The sequence below is a fragment of the Podarcis bocagei genome, assembly GCF_964188305.1.
Source record: "Podarcis bocagei genome assembly, chromosome: 12".
Taxonomy (NCBI): domain Eukaryota; kingdom Metazoa; phylum Chordata; class Lepidosauria; order Squamata; family Lacertidae; genus Podarcis; species Podarcis bocagei.
In genome coordinates this window covers 34,539,304-34,561,526 of record NC_138137.1, presented here as the reverse complement: position 1 = coordinate 34,561,526, position 22,223 = coordinate 34,539,304, and the positions used below count along the sequence as shown (strand labels likewise).

The 22,223-nt window shown below is 41.8% G+C and overlaps 2 protein-coding genes across 4 annotated transcripts; both read right to left on the bottom strand.

The window, feature by feature from the left end:
- Nucleotides 1-285: 285 nt before the first annotated feature.
- On the bottom strand, nucleotides 286-11,068 carry CYP51A1 (cytochrome P450 family 51 subfamily A member 1). Its single transcript, XM_081163242.1, has 10 exons — nucleotides 10,820-11,068; nucleotides 10,225-10,323; nucleotides 8,899-9,075; nucleotides 7,779-7,905; nucleotides 6,471-6,645; nucleotides 4,946-5,065; nucleotides 4,312-4,507; nucleotides 3,347-3,442; nucleotides 1,273-1,441; nucleotides 286-821 (listed from the first exon to the last, which is right to left on the bottom strand). The coding sequence occupies exons 1-10, from the start codon at nucleotides 10,979-10,981 to the stop codon at nucleotides 634-636; spliced, it is 1,509 nt and encodes a 502-aa protein (XP_081019368.1). The 5' UTR covers nucleotides 10,982-11,068; the 3' UTR covers nucleotides 286-633.
- Nucleotides 11,069-13,787: 2,719 nt separating this feature from the next.
- LRRD1 (leucine rich repeats and death domain containing 1) lies at nucleotides 13,788-20,436 on the bottom strand. 3 transcript variants are annotated; one of them, XM_081164022.1, is made up of 6 exons: nucleotides 20,344-20,436; nucleotides 17,929-20,182; nucleotides 16,272-16,470; nucleotides 15,572-15,733; nucleotides 14,566-14,686; nucleotides 13,788-14,053 (listed from the first exon to the last, which is right to left on the bottom strand). In XM_081164022.1, the coding sequence occupies exons 2-6, from the start codon at nucleotides 20,137-20,139 to the stop codon at nucleotides 13,873-13,875; spliced, it is 2,874 nt and encodes a 957-aa protein (XP_081020148.1). In that variant the 5' UTR covers nucleotides 20,140-20,182; nucleotides 20,344-20,436; the 3' UTR covers nucleotides 13,788-13,872. The 3 variants fall into 3 exon arrangements, with proteins under 3 accessions (XP_081020148.1, XP_081020147.1, XP_081020149.1); XM_081164021.1 differs by lacking the exon at nucleotides 20,344-20,436 and having other exon boundaries at nucleotides 17,929-20,322; XM_081164023.1 differs by lacking the exons at nucleotides 13,788-14,053; nucleotides 14,566-14,686; nucleotides 20,344-20,436 and adding an exon at nucleotides 14,786-15,298 and having other exon boundaries at nucleotides 17,929-20,327.
- Between the last annotated feature and the right edge of the window lie 1,787 nt (nucleotides 20,437-22,223).

The following is a 22,223-nucleotide window of genomic DNA, read 5'->3' as shown; positions in this document are numbered from 1 at the left end:
TTCTGCGCTAGTAACATATGATAAAGATCTAAAGTATTAATCTCAACCCGATTGCCTAACTGTAAATTACATTAAAGGTGACATTTTGGCATTGCCCAATTTAAAAACAAGGGGTTGCATCCAGTGCTTTGCAACTGGAACTTTGCCACAGGCAGAAAGTCACTTATGGAAAATAATAACATCTATGATCTACAGCTCTCATGATTAGTCATCTTTGGCTTAATCAGCATTCCACTAGACGAGGTTTTTTTACAAGTTTAGAGTGAAACTACTGGAGTCAATGAAGCAGGATCTTATTTTTTTATCCCAACATTTTAAAGAAACCAAAATACATTCTCATTAATTCATTTACATTTAAAAAAAACTGTGGTTTGTATTTCTAAACCTACCAAAGATTAATAGTTTTCTTTTAAAAGGCACATATATTAGAACACATTCACATTACAGAATCAGAAGTACAGGGTAAGAAATGATAGAAACATAAAAAGCAAACATCCCCACCCCCACTTAGTACTCCCAATAGCACAAACTTTCCACACTTCTTCACAATACTATAGGCTAGGAACAGCCACTTCTTTTAACTGTCTTCACATAACTTGTACAGAAATGTCCCTGCAGTTCAGTTGCAAGAAGCTATGTTGTGCTGTTTGATCTCCTTTTGTATCTAATGATAGGGTTAGTGGGTGTATGGATCATGGTTGTATAATTTATGGTAGGGAAATAACCGTCCACCAAATCAAATTCATACAAACGCAGAAGCGTTGACCAAATTGTCTTAATTTGAATATAAGCAAAGTTCTCTCCAATACAACGATGACGACCTAAAAGAAAATTAAAAGGGTCTTTATTTTACATTTGCAAACATTCTTGTACCACCAAGAAATTAGATCTGTATAAGGGAGCAAGCCTAAATTCCCGGGGGGGGGGGGAGCTGAAGGGCCACAGGATGCCACAAAACTGGATGCCTGCAAACAAAACCCACCCATGCGGGTGTAACAAGGTCTGCTTCATGGGAACAAAAACGGGTTGCTGTGGGATAGGCCTTTAACCTGTTGGATCCTCAGTTACTGTTTATTAGCCAAGTGCCTGCATTTTCAAGAGATTAGCTAGAGACACTGATACTCTACTTTTCAAAACATGAGGACCGACAGAGGTGTCCATGCCGCAAATTATTTTTTTTAATTAAAGTCTTTTGCTTGTTTGTTTCTAAATGACTGAAGGTGGCAATGACTGTATCCCTTATTTAGAGAACATCTACTACAACCAACTTACCAGCACCAAACGGCACATACGCAAACTTCTCTTTAGCTGCGGGGTTATCTTGGAGATAACGCTCTGGTTTGAAATCTACATTTTCTGTCCAACAATCCTTAAGTCTCTGATTGACAGTGGGAGATACACAAACTTGATGACCAGGTGGAATTGTATACCCAGCAACTGTCTAAAAGCAAGAAAACACTTTTATCAAATGTACATTCAAATCCAACCCATCAAAAGTTTGGATAGTTGATTTACTAATACTATTCATGTACCACTCATATCATCAACAGAAATGTATTATCACTATCCCAGCTAAGGCAATTCTCTATGTTTGCTCAAGTTGTGGGACACCCAGCCTCCTATAACCAATATGCTTAAGTCTAATTAATGCATGAAGGGGTTAAGACCATAGCTTTAGCTGTCCTGCTTGGCTTAGCTAGGTAACTCCCCCTCTCACCTTGGTTGATTTACTAATACTATTCATGTACCACTCATATCATCAAGAGAAATGTATTATCACTATCCCAGCTAAGGCATTTCTCTATGTTTGCTCAAGTTGTGGGACATCCAGCCTCCTATAACCAATATGCTTAAGTCTAATTAATGCATTGGGGTTAATACCATAGCTTTAGCTGTCCTGTTTGGCTTAGCTAGGTCACTCCCCCTCTCACCTTGGGAGGAAGGGATCAAGCTTTTGTTCTTTCCATTCCAGCATGTGAACTCTACCAATAAGGGAGTCTAAGCTAGATGCTCCAAGCTCAGACCACATGGCTTAAGCCAGCCGCCTTGGTGTGTCTATACCAAATAATTTAGAAACACTACTTTAGAACCTAAGTTTTACTACCCCCTATTCTGACTACTGTATGGTAAAGCAGATGAATCTGTCTATTGAAGAGTTTATTAGTAAACCATTTTTTATTTACCAAACGTCTAGTCTTTTTCTGTGTTAAGTGAAGTGGGGAACTTTGGAAGCAACTTAGAATGGAATATTTTAATGATCCAACAGCACTTTGCTGCCTGTTTTGTGGCCTTAAATCTCTGCTGGGGTTCTTTCACCAAAGAGTACTTATCCCGAACCTGAATCTTGGCATCCAGGGAATTCTCTTTTTATATACCTAGTATTTTTTTATTACTTAACCAAAAACCAACACAAGTATGTTGGGGCCTAAATGCAGAGCTGCTACTTTATACCAGGGTAGTTGACAAAGATGCTAAAATGTCCTTAAGATATTGCTTAGCACATCAGTAATCGGCCAACTGCTGGAAATAATTTAAGGCAAGCAGCAGTCCTGAACGCCTGGAAGAGCAGCAGAGCGTCTATAGGATAGCACAGGGTTTCTTCTCTGCAGTCAGAAAGGGAGGTCCAGCACTAGAGTCCTTCTTGTGGGAGTTAAAAGCTCCACCATCACCACTCCTCTGCTGTTAGTGCTCCAAGGATGGTATCGAATGGAAAGGGGGCATGTTGTGGAAACTCTTAGTTCCTCTTTTCCTTAGAAGCCTTCAAACCAGCCACAGCCCTACTCCTGCCCTCAAGCTGATGTAGTCTATTCTCTTTGGGAGGGAGATTATTCCCACCCCCACCTTCCACCCTGGCCAGTGTAAACACAGCAGGGCTTTGGAAGTAAGCATTAACTCATCTGCCATAAACTCCCTTCTTCTTCAACCCCGCCTCCAAGGACTACTTTGCCCATGTATTAAGTTTTAGGTACTACAACAACCTCATACATAACTGTGTCTGCCCAGTTACTTTAACTGATTGCATCATTTAGAAGGGGAGAAATCAAGAGGTTAGAACTATTCCACCTTTTGTACTGTTATTTGTCAATAAAAGTAATGTTTGCAACTTCATATTGCTTTTGGAGCGTACCCTTCTGGTCCGTAGTGGCACCTTGACATCACTGCTACCTAGTTAGAAGGGGTGAGGTCAAAGTCACAGTTCACCAGCAGGAGTATCGCTGGCTCCTCTGCTGCCCAGAGAAGCAGCAATGACAGGAAGGTGGCTCTGCCCCACCACACATTCCACTTACTGCCTCATCAAGTATTATTTCTGCTTTAACATAACGCTGAAACAAACAAAGATTCTTACTTGGGGAGTTTTAGCCATCCTCATCATAGTCATTATAGGAGGTCGAAGTCTTAATGTTTCTTTCAAGCAAAGTTCCAGGAAAGTCATATCTTTGAGCTACAAATGAGTAAAAACAAACCTTGTCGGTTTTGTGCATATCTATACGGATAACGTCCTTTAGTGAAAGAAACATAACTTAGCATGAAGCTAAACAGCAGATCATTATCTTCCAGCAGAACTAAAGCAATTTAAAACACATTTTCCTCTATGTAATTGGAGAAAAAGAAACTACGTGTTGGCGTGTAATTTTACATTAGCATCCATAATACTGCTGAATCTTAACTCTGCTCCAAACTAACTCTCATTACACCTAGAATCATAGAATTGTTGGAAGGGACCTTCCCATCCAATCCCCAGCAATGCAGGAATCTTCTTGCCCTAAGATTAAGAGTCACATGCTTTTACTGACTGAGCTAGGGCAAGGGTAGGAACCTCTCTAGCCCAGCGGGCCAGATAATTATCTTCACTCATCCTTATTCTGACCGATGGCAAGTGAGCTCTTCTGCCTGCTACTTTACACAAGGCTTTCAAGGAGGTTCCTGAAGATCTGAGAAGCAGCTGATTGTCAGATGTTCGGAAACTCCATTCAAAGCACTGTGGAAAATAGCACTTTTGTAAATGGCTTTGCAGACATTGCCAATCAGTCTTGCCTGCAAGCTCCCTTTCAGCCAAGACTCACCTTTACCTGCCCCACACCTGGCATCATATATTACATGCAGGGAAGGTGGACATGGCTTCGCCAAATAGGAAAGCCCACCAATTTGCCCCCCCCCCAATTTAGGAGATTTAACTTCACTCATAATTAAAAACCAAGAACTAAAAAGCCCTCTGAAAACCTGTTCTCTCAACTAATTCCACCTAAACATTTAAGGAACTTGCATGCATTCACACAGAAATGATTAAAAGGAATTACAGAACTTACAAACCTGGTCATAGCTTAATGAAGGCAAGTCTTCCCCACACACTGCTTTTTGCTCCCCATAACATCGCTCCTGGATTGATTTATCTCTAGCCAAAAAGAAGCCAAGCCAAGTGCTTGTAGTCGAAGATGTGTGCTGACCGGCCAACAGCAGCCCAATAAGCATCCCAGCAATTTCATCATCTGATAGGTAACGGCCATCTCTAGATTTTAAAAACAGACAACACAGGTCATATGTGCCACTTGAACAAGGAAGTCAAAAAACAGATTTCATGGACACAGTCCTCTGGGTGGCTGCTGTTTTCCATTTCTGCTAAAACAAATTCAAATTAACTCAAGCAAAATACATAGAATCGTTTCAGGATTGCTAGGACAATTTATTAGAAATATTCTAGAATTTATACAGACAATTAATTAGAAATATTCTACAATTTCTACACAAATATTCATACTGTGTCCTTCCACTGCATTTGCAGTGAGGGGCAGGGTTGGCACTGCAAAAAAGCCTGCTCTGCTTCGCATAAGTCAGGCTACTAGTTGTTCTGCTGCTATTTTATCTTCCTGAATAAAAAGTTGTTGGAAACTCAGAGCTGAAAAGACCTTACTGGAACTAACAGCAACATTTTTGCTACATCACGTACTTGTAGGTAACATCCAGCAGTGTTTGAAGCATATCGTCCTCTCTTGCCAAAGACTTCCGTCGTTTCTGAATTATTTCGTAAAAAATGGACTTTATCTTATTGTGGGCTCTATCTCTGCGCCTGTAATTAAAACAATCCAAGTCACAGCGTGTTTACAAGGGGGGGGGGGGAATTTAATCTACAGGGCTTGAATTCTACATATCAGTTTCCAATTTCAACACGCATGCATGTTGCCTGCATTGCTCCTTAAAAGGCTGTATCAATTTACACAAACTTAAAAGACTAGATTGACCCTACAATTCTATACAAAAGTGTACTTACTGAGAGGCTAATGCATGGGTAGGCAAACTAAGGCCCAGGGGCCGGATCCAGCCCAATCGCCTTCTAAATCCGGCCTGTGGACGGTCCGGGAATCAGCGTCTTTTTACATGAGTAGAATGTGTGCTTTTATTTAAAATGCATCTCTGGGTTATTAGTGGGGCATAGGAATTTGTTCATTTCCCCCCCAAAATATAGTCCGGCCCCCCACAAGGTCTGAGGGACAGTGGGCCAGCCCCCTGCTGAAAAAGTTTGCTGACCCCTGGGCTAACGTGATACTACTACCTGAAAGGTGGGACTTTCTTTCAATACGTGTGGTACCTCGGGTTACGTACGTAATTCGTTCCGGAGGTCCGTTCTTAACCTGAAACTGTTCTTAACCTGAATCACCACTTTAGCTAACGGGGCCTCCTGCTGCCGCTGCGCCGTCAGAGCACGATTTCTGTTCTTACCCTGAAGCAAAGTTCTTAACCTGAAGCACTATTTCTGGGTTAGCAGAGTCTGTAACCTGAAGTGTATGTAACCTGAAGCGTATGTAACCCGAGGTACCACTGTATCTGACAAACACTGGCATGCTGAGAAACAATCCACATTCTAATCTGTACTTCATAGTCTAGCACCAACAGTAATGGAGGCTTTGTTATGGTTCAAAGGGAGATTGCTCCCTTCTCATGCTGGTATTTCCCCTTTTGAAAACCAGGGCAATACTGGCATAGAAAACAGTGGAATTTGGTGGTCCTCCATGGGCTGGCAAGGGGCTGCACTGAAGCAGCTCCCACACCACATAAAGAGCAAAGAGGTCCTTAAGCAGGACTGACTCATACATAGAATGTTGTGGCTATAGATTCGAAAATAAATGCTGTGAAACCAAATTAATATTTAAGCTAAATACTAAGTGTTCTGTTTTAGCAGCACTCAGTAAATAAACCAAACATCAAGAAGTATAGTAGTGTAAACTGGAATTGAACTGAAACATTAGTGAAGTTAAGTATCTCAGGTTACAGCACAACATAATTAATGTTAATCCCTGCTCCACCCTGAAGTACAACATCACTAAGACCAATTTAATTGACAGGGTTGCTGTGATGGTGTAACAAAGGGAAGGGAACTGCATAGAAAGCCCATAACTCCTTATGGAGGGTAGGATAAAATCTATAGAATGCATATCTGATTAACTAAATTCCCTGTTCATCAAGTTTCTCAGTACCTGAAGCTGGGCAAAGGCAGCCAGCCTGGCAAAAGCCAAGCTGCATGAGAAAATCCCCCATCCAAATCGGCATAGAGCTGTGCTACCTTCTCGTCAAGAATGCTTCTTATCTCCTTCCCATGTAAACAGTGACTTGCTGTCAAAATTATTAGTTCTGAAAGTGCTGTAAACAAGTCTGTGCATAGAGGGGGAAAGTACATTAATGGGAATTCAGTAAATCAGAGGAAGAATTCACATTTACCATCAAAATGATCCTCAAAAATAAATGAACACAGTCCATTTTCACCATGTGTGGCAGAAGCTACTGTTTCTAGATGCTGCAAATGGTTTTTTACATGGAAAATAAAATAAAGTAAAAGTAAAGACAGCCCTAAAAGTACCTTGTAACCCTGTTACCTTGTGAGTATCTTACCTTTGTCTGTGGGAGAGGTTGTGTGACAGAATTTACTGAAGATTTCTTTTTTAAAAATATATTGTAAGGAATGGGCCAGATGAAATGTGCTGAAGCCAGATTTAGAGTTATCCATCCCACAGGGTTATAAAATCCCATCTAACTTGAGAGCCTACAACCTAGAAACTTCAGACCCATGAACTAAATCCATTCCTGACCACATGCTTTAATGAAATGTGCCATCAGGTTGTTTGAACAGAACTGGTTGCATGTTTATTTTCAGTCCTACATAGGGATGAAATAGCTCAAATTGGATGAAAACATCACACAAGGCTCCCATCAACCCTAGAATAGGTTGTGAAAGTACTCCCTTTTTTCTTTCTTTCTTCCTTCTCTGTCTTTTATTTAGATCGGTTTTTGGCCTTGATAAAAAGATATTTGATATTAATCTTTGTATTCTTTTTCAAATTTCAATAAAATCTTTTTTTTAAAAAAAATGCAAGTCTACCCTTCAAACAATCATCTCAGGTCATTATAACAAGGAGGGAAAAAACAAAACAGTTATCCATCACGATGGAGCCAATGAGTAGCCATTCACTACAATTTTTACTCAAGCAACGTGCATAGGGAAAAGCAGGAGGCAAACCTTCCAAACTCCTTTTCAATACCAGCACCAAAGCCTTATGCAAAAATAGGTCTGGAACTGAGCACATAGTGTTATTTTTCCTGCCATTTTCATTTCATTATTTGTTGCCCATAAGATAGCAACTGAGTATTTTATTTGCCCTGAAGTTGTTGATATAGGATTCTATACACCTAAGAAGTTACAAATAATTGATTGCAACCTGATACACCAACACTTGTTCCAGAATGATCCAGTTCAAATAGAAGCACAATATTTCAAACTATATACTTACTTTTTTCTCCACTTTCCCCCCAAGTTTTAAAATATTCCATAGTTTCTTTTTCAATTATTGGTATATGGCTTTTAAACTGGCTTATGTTCAGCCCAGTTTTAAGCATCTTCTTCTGTTCCAGAAATACCTTTAAAAAGCAAAGAATGCTGTATTTACAAAATATTCAACTTGTATGTTTTAGGCATGAACTAGCAAAAAGGTAAGGACTTGTTTGCCACTAATTTTAGTAGGAAAAAGTAAGGCACATATGTTCCACTTTCTTCCCACATCAGAATCAGTTTCACTTTGGCTGGCTTGTGGCTATAATACATTATAGAACTAATTGCAAAGATGGCAATTTTTTAGGACATAATAAGACAAACTGTGAAGCATTTACATGTGCACAAAAAACCCGTCTTGATCCAAACCTTTTTTTATATAAAATGCCTTCAGGCTACTAACTTCTTTCTGAAGTGAACCATAAGTTAAACCAGGCATAGGCAAACTCAGCCCGCCATATATTTTTGGGGCTACAATTCCCATCATCCCTGACCACTGGTCCTGTTAGCTAGAGATGATGGGAGTTGTAGTCCCAAAACATCTGGAGGGTCGAGTTTGCTATGCTTGAGTTAAACTATAAAGTAATACAATGCACCCTGATAGAGTGTATCAGCAGTTCTGGAGTGGGTATTCAGCCATAAAATTGTACTATCTACTATTTCATCTTCTGTCATCAGTTTGGCTAATTGTATTAGACTGAATATGGCAGCAATACTTATGAGTAATTGAAGCTAACTCTGTTGTTTTGTTATTGCAACAACTTGTTGTGTTCTATATGTATCATGAAAGTACAGTCATACCTCATGTTACGTGCACTTCATGTTACGTTCTTTCAGGTTACATCCCGTGGCGACCCGGAAGTACAGGAAAGGGTTACTTCCGGGTTTCACCGCTTGCGCATGCACAAACGCGCAAAATGGTGTCACGTGCATGCATAGAAGCAGCAAATTGCAACCTGTGTGTGTGAAGATGCACCGCTGCAGGTTGCGTTCTTTTTATGTTGCGAACGGGCCTCCGGAACGGATCCCGTTCGCAACCAGAGGTACCACTGTAAATAAACTGAAATGGAAATAACACATACTGGGTTGGGTACATCATAAGCTACTCCCCTGCCAAAGACAGGTGTGGTTAGCCGTGAATACACATCTTCTGCATTCAAGTCTTCATTTTTACTGTTGAACAGCAGAGCAGCAGCATCACTACCCAGGAGATATGTAAACGTCTTCCCCACCATTGTGAAGCTAAATACAGGACCGTACTGTGGAAACAAATCGAGAAGGTAGGAAATGAAGGGGCAGGGAACAGAAGCGTACAAGAATGTGACTTTATTATCATACAGCAAAGATAGTGAGAATTTTCACTGAAATCCATAAAATGTATAGTAACTGCTTTTAAAAAACATAAATAGCTGTATACAAGAAGCAAAAACGAAAACAAAAATGCATCTACCTAGACATCTACTGTGTCTAGGCTGCAACCTTAGGCACAATATACGGTAACTGTTTTACAAGGTAGTTGGGAGGATAAAATCAGAGTAGGATTACACAGTGCTTTGAGCTTCTTGGAAGGCAGAATATATATATGTATGTATGTAAATACTTCCAGGTAAACATACTTAGACTTGAATTGCACATAATGTTTAAACTTGTTCAAGTAGACAGATGGGCAATGGCCAGACAAAGTAGACAATGACCAGAGATTCACCAGGCCCACCCAATTATAATTCTACACCACTCTTTTTCCCATAGAAAAAGTTATACTAACCACATGTAGATTATTTGCATCTGTTCATTTCATTTAATATCCAAGGTTATTCATAGAGTAAACCCAATGAAACCAGTACTTAGATTCCCTCTATCAATACCCCAAGCATGACTTAGTTGGATATTACCCTATGGTAGCTTTGGTTTTGAAAAGAGTGTTGTTGTTAACCACATCCCTGTTCACCCACTTACTACTAATGTGAATATTGATTTACCGGTAACTTACTGTTATTTTAGTTAAGATTTTGGGCAGACCATTATTATCACTCTGCACCAAATATTAGTCTCAATAGGCTAATATACTCAAATGCATAACCAATCATGAGAAGAACTCAGATCTCGAACATCCATGATGAACCACAGAAACCCCACACAAGATGAGGTGAAGCCACTTGGAGGAGGATTTAGGAGCTGATACAGAGAAAGAACTCAAAGCGCACTTTTGCATTCTAAAATCTTCTAAAACAGCTTTTCATTTTTTTAAAGTAGCATCAAGGTTCTCATATTTGCATGGGATGCATGGCTAGCCTATGAGACTTCAGTCTTGGAATTTCATTCAGCTGAATATTTGAGCTCAAGGATTCTGAATAGTTGTGTTACTTTGGAGCCCTAACACTTATACCGCAAAATGATTATAGACTCACTTTTTCATAGGCGTTTTCCAAGAATTCGATAGGATTCTTCCCAAATGCAATCGCATGTCCCAAAAAGGGGACGTTCGACGAAATGTAAGGTGGGTAATTCTGAAGAAGAAGAAAGCCTTTTGTTATATAGTTTAGCAAAAAGCAGCTCTCACTAAACTGTTTTCAGCACCGCGATCTAACCAACTGAGCTAACCAGCAAGGCTGGCTCTAAAAAAAAGGATGACAGATATTCAATGCTCCGCTTTGGATCAGGAAACAGCACCGCCCCTATGAATCTCCACCTTTTCACCCACACGCATCTATAGAAATTAAAGGAATGCCGAGCACCCGGGCTCTTTACTCTGACTTCTTTACTCCAGATTTCTTCTCTGGAAACAAAACAAAGGCGTTTGAGGAAGGGGGATTTCTGCACAAGCACAGAGTGCCCTTGTTCCTCCTTTGGCTGCCCATTCCAAGGCGGCGGCTGCCTGTGCTTGGATGCACCTGCTGCAAGGACCCGCCGCTTCCCCTCCCGCTGCCCAGGTTTGCTGCGACCCCAAACTACCGGCACGGGTCCAAGTTCTGCCCACCCAATGCCGCCCCCGCCGCCACCCACCTGGCCGGCGCTGGGCATCTTCTGCCGGGAGCCGAGCTGCAGCAAATATCCCAAGCCGAGGGCGAAAGCAGAGGCGGCCAGCAAGAGGGAGAGCGGGCTGCCAGCAGCTGCCTTCTCCAGCAGGGAGTAGCCCGCTTCCAGCAAGCTCGGCGCCGCCATCATCCTCCCGGCTCTGAGGCACACAGGACCAGGACCGACGGGGACTCGGACGCCGAGAGAAGCCGGGCGGAGGGGCGTGGCCTATCATCCGCCGGCGGGAGCTGGGCCGATCTCTGCCCATCTGACGAACGCGGCGCGGAAACCAATCGGCGAGCGCGCCGCCACAGGGTGACCGCGGCGGCGGCGCAGCGGTTGGAGGAGGCGGACGCTGAGGCGCCATGAGGTAGGGTGAGGCGGATGTTTTCCCAAACTATCTCCCATAATAATCTCAACCCCATGATAAGAGGTCGGGGTGCTCCACCTGTGGAGAAAAGGAGACGGAGCCATGCTTAGTAGCCAAAAGGGCACACGCGGAGGAGCTTATTTCATCTGCAGTCCTGATAAACCTTTCGTCTCTATGCTGTGAGAAGCTTCTATTGATTCTTTCTTTATATATCCAGTCTCTGTTAAGCAGACAGAAGCAGACCAGGCTGTGGTTTTTCTTCTTCTCCAGACCACCGTGTTGCTGTTCTGTTATCATGCACAGTGCCACAGCATACAGGAAAATAAAAAGCTTTTCGCATCAAGGTCTATAGAGCTCCTAGACGCAAGAGTCAAGCTCTATGCAGTAAAGAGCCAGTAAAGAGTCAAGAGTAAAGAGTGTGACATGACTTAGGATGTGTGGGAGAAAATAATGGGAACAGTTCAAAGGCACAGTGGCAAAGATGTTCTTCTGATACAGCCTGTGGTGCAAAGAAATAAACAACTACCTGACATTCAGGAGACATCTTAAGGCAGCCCTGTTCAGGGAAGTTTTTAACGTGTGATATTTTATTGTATTTTTGGTTTTTATGGAAGCCGCCCAGAGTGGCTGGGGAGGCCCAGCCAGATGGGCGGGGTATAAATAATAAATTATTATTATTATTATTATTATTATAACCTTGCCCAGTAATTTTAAAGATCTTCATGTACTTATAGAGCTTGCTGTGACGAACACACAGGGCCCCGGACGTTTGACGGTCTGTTGGCCCTGTGCCACCACTGTGATTGCTTTCTTCGCTGCCACCACCCGGCTTCTCACGGGGACACACGGAGTCCAGACAGTTGTTAACATTAACAAATAATCAAGTTTATTTTTAAATGCAGGAACAAGCGTATGGTTTCAGTTTATTTTTCTCTTGTCAGTTTCTTAATCTTAGTTCCTAACAACTCCAAACTGATTATTCCACCTATCTATCTGACTCAACCTAACAATTCCTCTCACTCTCTCACAATACAACTCTACCAACCCACACCTAATCCTCCCTCTTCCTTCTTTAACTCCCAACTCCCAAACCTCAGCTGACCTTCAAAACCTCCCACTCTAACTCAGTGTTTCCCAACCTTTTTTGGGCAAAGGCACACTTGTTTCATGAAAAAAATCTCGAGGCACACCACCATTACAGCCCCGTGACGTCAGCGCGCAGCGTCACGCCGGGAGGGACGCACGAAAGTGTAAGTTTCAATTTTCCCCCCTCCCCCTTGCCTTCCTTCCGTGCCAACCGCCAAAAAGCCAAGAAAAAAGCCAAGACTTTAGGGCAGCAGGTCGACACGGAAGAAGCTCCTACCTAAGGACAGGTGCGACGGCCGTGTCCTCTTCTGCCACACTTGGCAGCCCTGCCTCACGGTCGTGACTCCCACCCTGATTTCTCCCCGCAGGTCGAGCGGCACAGGCAGCCCAATGTGTCCAGCCCAGACACAAGCCCCGCTTCCCCACTCTAGATCCTGAATGCGACCAAGTGCTCTGGACTCCCGAGCAGGGTGGGAAAGAGGACTCGCATCTGGTAGCCTCCGGGCTCCTCGCCTGCTCGAGGGATGGCATTGCAGGCAAGCTGCCGGCCGTCGCCATCGCCGCCCCCTCATGCGAGTGGACCTGCCCGGAGTGGTGGGCCGGGGGAGGCTCGCTCTCTGTGGGGATGTGGCCCGCACGCGCGGCCCCGCTTCCTCCTGCCCAGGGCTGAGCTCCTTACCCGCGATCTCGGTCTCGCGCATGCGGATCCCACTTATTCCGAAGCTCGCGCCACTAGCCGGGGCTCTCACACCGTGCCAGGGCGAGGCGGCGCGGCCCACTGACGTCATCGCGGCTCACCGCCGCCCTCGACTTCCCTGTTCCCTCCCCTCCCTCGGGTCGCCGTGGTTACCGAGGACTGCAAGCTGCTCGGGCGAGCGTGGGGCATTAAGTGGGAAAAGGAAAATTAAAATTAAAACTTGCCTGAAGGCCGCCTCTCCGGATATGAAGCTATCTTTCGAATTTTTTAATTTTTCCCGCGGCACACCAGGCAACGTCTCGCGGCACACTAGTGTGCCGTGGAACACCGGTTGGGAAACACTGCTCTAACTTTTACTCCCCCCTTGTATTCTCACTAGCCAATCACATCACACCCATTTTAACCTTTTCCTTATGACCCATCTAGGAGGCAAATGCCACACTTGCATTTCCACAAACAACATTACTTTGACAAACTTGCACAACGCTGTTATGCTTTCGGTACTGATCAGTTGATGTTTGTTTATTAACTTTCACCCAGAGCAACCTAGACTCCCTGTAACTCCTACATCTTTTTAGCCTGGTTATTTAACGTAACATGCTGCTATTATTTCCTGCTGTATACATGTCATGAATGGATTTTGCTTTCTACTTGGTGACCAATACCCATTATTTGTTGTTTGTGTTGTTTCGTGTGTGTGTGTGTGTAAGTAATAAAAAAATGAGAGGAAAATTAATTTTAAAAGCCTGGTTGGAATCAGAGTTAACTGAAAGCAGCAATAGCAATTCATTGAACACAGTAAATTACTGACTCCTGACAAGGTAGTTTTATTCAGCTTATTTTATGTGCCCAAGCAACAGAACTGAAAATACCAATATTATTTGCTCTTTAGAACTTTACCAGTCTTGAACAGAGCTTTAAAGATTTCACTTTGTTGGTCAGGTAATACAGGCCAGCCATAGTTAGTATTCTGATCAACTGGTCTGTCATGGCTGCCGGAGACAGGTTTTGATTTGCAGTTTTCCAGTGGTTCAATGCCTGAGTAACTTTTTCTTCCAACAAAAGAGTCCTAATAGAAAAAAATATACAGAGAAGATGCTTAAACTCCTTCACACAGCAATCCTAACTTTGGGTCACGTGGCCCTGGGGATGATGGTGACATCCACAACCCTGCTGGCTCCTGCAGGTCAGGGTGGTAGGTGGGCAGTCAAGAGTTTTCAGAGGGTGTGCTGTGCCAGCTCAAGATGGCTGCAGCAGAGGGGACCAAACTGGACCCCTCGCTTGTCAGTGGGCCAGATTAGGATCCAGAAAATTCTTGTGTGGCCGTGTTCTGCCCTCACCCAAAAAAACCCAGAGGGGGGCAGCAGCATGCTTAACTCCCAAGCAATCTGCACCATTAGTGGGTACAGGCTTCCACCCAAACCGAACACCTTCCAGGAGCATGAATTGGGGGTTAGGATTGCTCCCTTAAACAGGGAGGTGTATCAGTGAATCTACAAAACATAAAACATAAAAACCAGATGGATGAAATTAGCAGAACCTGAACCAAGGGGAAAAAAATAAATTTTACGTATCACTAACCTGTCAGTTTCTATTGTTTTGATTACAATACTGTTAAGCTGGAGTTTTTGACAAAAAAATTCAAAATGTTCAAACGCGATATTGCTAGCAATGGTCTTCAAAACTTTCTCCAAGATTTTTTCTAAAATAAGCAGATCATAAACTTTACAGAACAGCAGTTTCATATGATTTTATGCATGAATCTAAGGAACTTTACTCTTTTAACAACTGGTGGCAGTGTTAATTATATACTTTAATGGGCAGGGAGGATAGAGCCAAAATGCTGGTTTTTTAACATACCTGGAAATGTGTAGAGATAGCTAGCAGTTTGTAAAGGTGGGAAACCTGTAACATTCTAGAGGTTGCTGGATTCCAACTATTAGCCCCACACTCCCACCAGCATGCTCAAGGTTAATGGGAGTTGTACTCCAAAACAGCTGGAGGGCCACAGACACCTGCCCCTGGTTTATTAACTGTAACAGACAAAACTTTAGGTGGATGCGTAGGGAAATTGGATGAGGCCATCTTTTTTGTTAATGCTTGACATTTAACTTCCCTGCATGCACCCACCACATGCTTCTGCTGCTGTGGAATATGCAGGAGTAAGGAAAGATAGAGACCTCATGGCATGGAGAAGCAAGGAAAGGGCAGGCAACAGTGACCTGGATAGGCAGTGGACAAGATGAGCTGATGGACCACCTTGGGAAGGGACTTACTGAGAGCTGCAAAGTGAAGCTGGCTGTTTTGTGCATTTCTGATAATAGAATGGAAGGTTATCTGGACCCTGTTAGAATAGACATGCCACAGAACAAGGATGGGCAATGAAGTCTAAGAATTCCAGGATCTCAGGAGGCCTGGACAGACCTGTCTTTCTATATTTTGCTCAGGGTATCAGAATACCTTAAGGTGAGCCATGCTGGTTGAGGCTGGTGGGAGCTGCAGTTCAGCAACATCTGGAGGGCCACAGGTTCCCCATCCCTGATTTAAGATCCCTAGTGATGGTGTGAGAAACTTATTTTAATCTTACCATCTCTTTCATCAGCACTTTCTAAGTAGCGTGTTATGGGGAGCAGTTGCTTGGCTTTACAGACTTCCAGCGGAGGTCTGATCAGAGTATTTTCATCAAAATTTATATCCTTCAGTTCCAGAAGAAGGTGCAGATCGCTAGGCAAATGTAGCATTTTATTTTCTGGCAAAATAAATGGATAATGTTTGCGTTATGTTAATCTGGAGCATTTCTGGACACAAACAGGCAACTGTCCCACTTTATAGATAGTACCATTAGCAACTTATGTAAAAGGGTTGTCTCTTTAGGAAGCACCTGGAGGACAACATCTTGGATGTACACAATCTCCAAGCACAGCTACCACAAAAAAATAACATGTTTTCAAGGTGCATGTTTTCTCTTCAAGAAAATCATAATTTTATAACTTTCCTTCTCATTTTTGTTCTCATCTGCTCTGGCCTGGAAGACCATAACAGGAGCAGAATGCTAGAGTCCTTCAGTTGTACTCCTGCAACTCCTGCATGTAGGTTGATACATAGAGAATGGAATAACACATGCAGCTGGATGCCATGTGTTCCAGTTGAGGAAGCCGTTTGTGTACTCACTATACCTGATCTGGGAGTGGAAACTTATTTTTGCGCAGGTACTGCTGACATTGGAACTGGGACTATAGGATTTTATGCCTGAATTTTCTTATGACATTAAACATTTAAATCCTTACCTTTGAGATTCAGGCATTGTAAGTTATGGAGTGTTGAAAAATTCACTGGAAGCTTTTTTAAGCAGTTGTTATTCGCTATTAAAGTAACCAAACTTTTTATTTCCCCTAAGCCTTCTGGAATTTCTTGTAATTCGTTATGAGATACATCAAGCACTTTTAGGCTGGTCAGCTTTGATATTTCTTCTGAAAGTGATTTCAGCTGGGGATAAAAAGTACAAAAGAGCTAAGCAACACACATTTATAAAGAGAGGCTTTTTACATTATTGGGGAAACTCAGTGGCAGAACACATCTTTGCATGCAGAAAGGTCCCAAGGTCACTCCTAGCACTTATTTTTAATTTTATTAAATTTCTATACCGCCTTTCATTGAAGGCTCAGAGAGCAGTTTATAATAGAAAAACACAAGAATATGCAACGTAGCATTTCCAGATAGTGCTGAGAGGGGCTGCTACCTAAAACCCTGGATAGATGCTTTCTATTTGTGTGGATGTTACTGAGCTGGATGGAACAAGAGTCTGAGTTGTTATGAGGCAGCTTCCTACGTTCCTATGACTCAAGCCCACAGTGGGTACTGAATGTCTAGTGTGTCAGGTAGATCAGTACTGGGAAAGTTCATTTTTTAACAAAGAAACTAGTTCTAGTTCAAGTTCAACATGTCCAAAGAGGAAGTAATTCCAGTTCTCATTTGTCCCTTTACAAAATGAACTAGTTCAGTTCGCGTTCGATTCACAGTTTGATTCAAGTTCATCAAAACGATCCCCATTTTAAAAACCCCAGCATTCAGAATGTTACGATCTGCTCTGCTGAAGTATGAAATATACTTGAGAAGACTAAGAAAATACCCCAGTGTACACACAGTGGAATGTGAATTGTTTAATTTATTTCCCCCCAACAATTATGGTCTTTAATCTTAAAGCCTTGCAAAGTCTAAAGAGGAAAATGCACATGTAATATAATGAACCTGAAGATGAGCTGGAACTTGTTGAAAGGAAGCAATTATAGGAACTATTTTCAGGGGTAGTTCAGCGATTTTAAACTAATTCAGTGAACTTGGTGAAACTGAACTTGCTCATTCTAACCACTGAGGTAGATATGCAAACTAAGTTCTGGTCAAAGGATGGAACTGTATAATAGCCACCCAGACCAGCAACATAAACTAAAGGTTTCAGGAATATGGTTTGAATAATAAGGGAAGTAGCCCTGGTGCTAATCCCTGCTACAGATTTAATTTTCTTGGCCCCTGATTTCCTTAGCTCCTCAGGACTTTGTTGCTCTGCCTTGGTCCAACATGGAACTATGTAAAAAAACCACACGTTTTCCTGAATTACTTTTGCATAGGGTAACAACAGGCAATAGCTTTTATGAGAGCTGAAAATGACTTGAAAGAGGCATTGCTTCTCATGGATTTGTTCTGTCGCTTTAGCTTTGCTGCCTCCAGTCAAGGATGTTTTTGTTTTTTTTACAAGTATGTAAGCAATACAAAAACATCTGAAACCTGGGTTTACTCAAAGGCAAATGTAGGTTGAGTGTGCACAGCTTGAATGCAGGCTGTGATGAGCCTGAAAAACACATGATGAGTGTAAACTTTGTTACAAAGGACTGGTATACAGTACAAAGTTATGTATAACACAAACTTATATTTTAAATGCCATCTTACCTTCAATCCACTTTTTTGGCACAATATTAATTTCTGCAGTGATGAAAGCTGACATATTTCATTTGGAAATGATGCAAACTGGTTGTTTGACAGATTTAAGTCTTTTAGTTCTTGCATTTGACTAATATCTGAAGGAATGACCTGTATCTTATTTTCTGAAAGATCAAGTACCTTAAGCCAATTTAGCACACACAACTCCCTGGGAAACAAAACGAATCTGTTATGGTGTAACAGCAGAACCCGAAGAGACCTCATTTTTTGAACATTTATTGGAACACTACTTATTTGATTGTTACTTAGGTCTAAGTAGCTTAATTTGGTAAGCGTGCACAAGTATATGTAAAATGAGGGCAGTTTGTTCTTACTAAAATTTAAATGCTGCAGGTTTTTAATTAATGAAATTTCAGTTGTTATTTCTGAAATATAATTTTGGCTGATATTTAGGTGTTTAAGAGCAGTTAGTGCACACAGTCCAACTGGAAACAAGGACAGCTTGTTGCAACTCAAGTCAATTCTAGTAAGTTCTGTACAGCCTTTTATTTCAACAGGGATGTACATTAAAGCATTTCCTGATATCTCTAAAACTGAAAGGTCTTTAAAGTATGCTATTTGTTCGTCTAAGAAGATCAGTTTATTTCTGCTTATGTAGAGTTCTCTCAGACATTTTAATTTGTACAGTTTGGGAGGAAAGATTTTCAGCTGATTATCACTTAGGTTCAGATATTCCAGTTTAGTACACCTGCAAATATTTTCTGTAATATTTTGGAAGAAATTTTTTGCAAGACTGAGTTCCCGAAGCTTTTGTAAATTCACCACTTTATCAGATAGACTTTCCAACTGGTTATCATCCAGTCTCAGTTTTTCTATATTTATCAGTTGAAAGAGCTGTACAGGCAAAAATATAAGCTTGTTGTTATTTAGCGAAAGTTCTTTCAAATTTTTGAGTTCTTTAATTTCTTTTGGTAAACTCTGGATCTGATTATCTGACATACTGAGTTTAGATAGATTTGGAAGGTAACAGAGAGCCTTTGGGAATATAGACATTTTATTGGAATTTAAGTACAGCATATGCAAACCTTTCATGGTAGTCATTGTGTCTGGCAGAGTTAGTTTATTTCCACTAAGATCCAAAATTTCTAATTTTTCAAGTTTTTCCAAAGCAGCAGGAAACGTTTCAATGTTGTTATATCTTAATAAAAGGCACTTAAGTCTTGAAAGTTTCGAAATTCCATCAGGGAGGTATGATATTTGGTTATGACTGAGGTTTAAAGTTCTAAGACTTTGAAGTAGGGAAATTTCAGTAGGTAAAGATGTTAACTGATTTCTTTCTATGGATAATATTTCCAGGTTTGTAAACAATCTTATGTCTCTTGGTATGGTTTTGATTTCATTATTGTTTAAATGCAAATACTTTAACATTTGAATGTCAAAAAGCCCTGAAGGAATTTCAAGCAGCCCTTTAGCATTTAGCTGAACGGTGCCGTCATCAATCATTTCAGACAGCCTCTCTGCTAATCCCATATCAGGTATCGTAGCATTCTCAAAAGATTGTAATAAATTTCTCCTAGCTCGCCCTTCGAAAAAAGATGAAGGGATTTCACTTAATCCTTCAGCATACAGATAAGCAAGAAGTTCTGCATTAATTGTGTCAGGCGTCAAAATTCCCTCTAGCTTTTTAAGCATTTGCAGTTTCTCTGTGGAACGTGAAATAACCTTTTCAGAAACTTCTAAAGAGCTTTCCATGATTTGTTCCATGAGACTCTCCTTGGATACACATGGCTTTTCGTCAGCGGAAATGCTTGTGGACGAAATTATACCTGATTGTAATGCATCTGGTTTCAAATCTGCTTCTGGGGATGGTTTTTTAAGTGTAGTGTCATCAGGACTAGATTCACTCTGATTTCCATCAACTGGACTTGGTAAATCTTCAGTTGCATCAAGATTTTCTAATAATTCCATTATGGCATTTTCAGAAATCACTGGAGAGATTTCAAATACTCCCTCTGGACTTATATTAACCGACTGATCCACATTTTCTCCCTCTGGACTTATATTGGGGGGCTGCTCCCCCTCATTTTCTCCCTCTGGACTTATATTGGGGGGCTGCTCTCCCTCATTTTCTCCCTCTTGATTTGTGTTGGGGGGCTGCTCCTCTTCATTTGCTCCCTCTGGATTTATATTGGGGGGCTGCTCTTCTTCCCCCCCAGACATGATGGAAGATTTATTCTGGAAAGTATGTGCTCATTCCAGCCTTCTATAGAAAAAGGAAACAGAAACAACAGACAACAGCATGAAAAATGTGCAGTGAATTTAAATATTAAACAATTGAGGTCAAGCAGGATTGATGAAATTGTCATACAAAGCGGCAGTGTTTGCAAAACAAATGAGTTAGAAAACATTCCCTTCCTATCTCACCTCTCAGAATTCCCAACTGCCGCTGCGTTTCAAGTGGATGTTCCGTCCCAGCATAATCCTGATTGGCCCATTTCTCTCCCCACACTGAAAAGCAATTCAGCAAGTTCAGTTATGCTTAAGTGTGGCAGATATTTACAATACAGTTTTGCCACTTGTGGGCATAATTGAGAGGATTACCAATTTTGCCAGATCTAAGGAGAAGGGCCACTCAGATGTTGTTGGACTTCAACTCCCATAAGCTGCAGCCAATATGGCCAGTTGTCAGGAATGATGGAAGCTGTAGTCAGCCCAGCAATCTCTGGAGGGCTACAGGCTCCCTACCGCTGCTCCATATATTTCTTCTGCTTTGCTAGCCCACTAAAATTACCTTGGTAGGTGTTGTAGACTTTCAGCGCAGTAATAATCCAAGTATTCTGAATGACTAGCTCAGCCTTATGCTCAGCCTCCATATGTTTTGGGCTACAGTCTCATCAGCCGCTACCAGCTTGGCCAGTGCTCAGGGACGATGGGAGCTGTTGTCCAAAACATCTGGCGGTTAAGAGAAATGGAACTAAATGCTTATTTGTGCAACAGAAATGTGGATCACATTGTCTCCAGGATGCTTTAGCATTTTTGGCTTCTTCAGTTTTACAGCCTTGTGAGGTAGGCCAGTCTTGTGCTTAATCACAGTTAGCTCCACTATGATCTAACCTTGGTTAAGATTTCAAAGTTTCCCTGAAATCATGCTTTTAATACGTGAAGTTCTGCTTCTGAGATAATCAGCAATGTCTGTTGTTCAGTGTAGACACAAACTGCCATAACTGGGATTAGCTCAGTGCAGGTGCAGTGCTTAATTGTGGCTGCTGTGGTTTCATTTCTTCTGCAGCCACTCTTAAAGGTAAAGGTAAAGGACCCCTGACAGTTAAGTCCAAGCGCAAATGACTCTGGGGTTGTGGTGCTCATCTCTCTTTACTGGCCGAGGGAGCCGACAGTTGTCTGCAGACAGTTTTCCCGAGTCATGTCGCCGTTTACCTTCCCACCAGAGCGGTACCTATCTATCTACTTGCACTTTGACATACTTTCGAGCTGCTAGGTTGGCAGGAGCAGGGACCGAACAACGGGAGCTCACCCTGTCACAGGGATTCGAACCGCTGACCTTCCGATCGGCAAGCCCTAGGCACAGTGGTTTAGACCACAGCGCCACCTGCATCCACTCTTACATTATACAATAGTTAACCAAAGTGAGTAAGAAAATGTCTGAAGGGGGACAGAGCGTCTTATGAAAAGCTGCTATGAATTCATGGCTCGGTAGAAATTTGAAGTTTTGCATGTCCAGATCATCCTGATTCATGGTTTGACTGCATATATGAAGAGAGCAAGGCATGCTGAATATAGGGAGCACAAGTTTATAATACTTTCTACATCGCATGCATTAGATATCTTAAATTAGGAAGCAGCAAATAGTTGTCAGTTGAATTTTAAGAACTCAGCCAGGATATTATTCCATTAAATTTATTTGAGAATAAATAAGAAAATTCTAATCAAGTAGCTAAAGTTAAACATTACCAGGGTGCGCGTTCTCTCTCTCTCTCTCTCTCTCTCTCTCTCTCTCTCACACACACACACACACACACACACACACACAAACAGAGAGAGAAAGAGTCTGTAGCACTGTAGTTTCCTGGTTCTCAAATGAATGCAGGACAACAAAAATGAGTAACAGCTCATTTAGTTGGAGATATAAATAGGGAGGCCTGCTTCCATACACACATTCACATTTAGCTGCTTGTTACGTTTGCTGCTCAAGTCCCATTTGAATAATTGTGTCCTGACGTCAAGTCTTTCAACATTTTTGAAGTTAAGAAATAAGAGGATAATTGTTTGTAAGTACATGCATTTTA

Bases quoted from the DNA above. Each gene is read 5' to 3' on its own strand.
- CYP51A1 (XM_081163242.1), bottom strand. From the start codon at position 10,981: ATGATGGCGGCGCCGAGCTTGCTGGAAGCGGGCTACTCCCTGCTGGAG. The intron at 10,324-10,819 runs GTGGGTGGCGGC...CTTCTTCTTCAG, and splicing joins AGATGCCCAGCGCCGGCCAG to AATTACCCACCTTACATTTC. The intron at 1,442-3,346 runs GTAAGAATCTTT...TCTTGCTTTTAG, and splicing joins GGATGGCTAAAACTCCCCAA to ACAGTTGCTGGGTATACAAT.
- LRRD1 (XM_081164022.1), bottom strand. From the start codon at position 20,139: ATGTCTGGGGGGGAAGAAGAGCAGCCCCCCAATATAAATCCAGAGGGA. The intron at 14,687-15,571 runs GTAAGATTAAAA...TGCTTATTTTAG, and splicing joins AAGTGCTGATGAAAGAGATG to AAAAAATCTTGGAGAAAGTT. The intron at 14,054-14,565 runs GTTAGTGATACG...TTTTTCTATTAG, and splicing joins AAAACAATAGAAACTGACAG to GACTCTTTTGTTGGAAGAAA.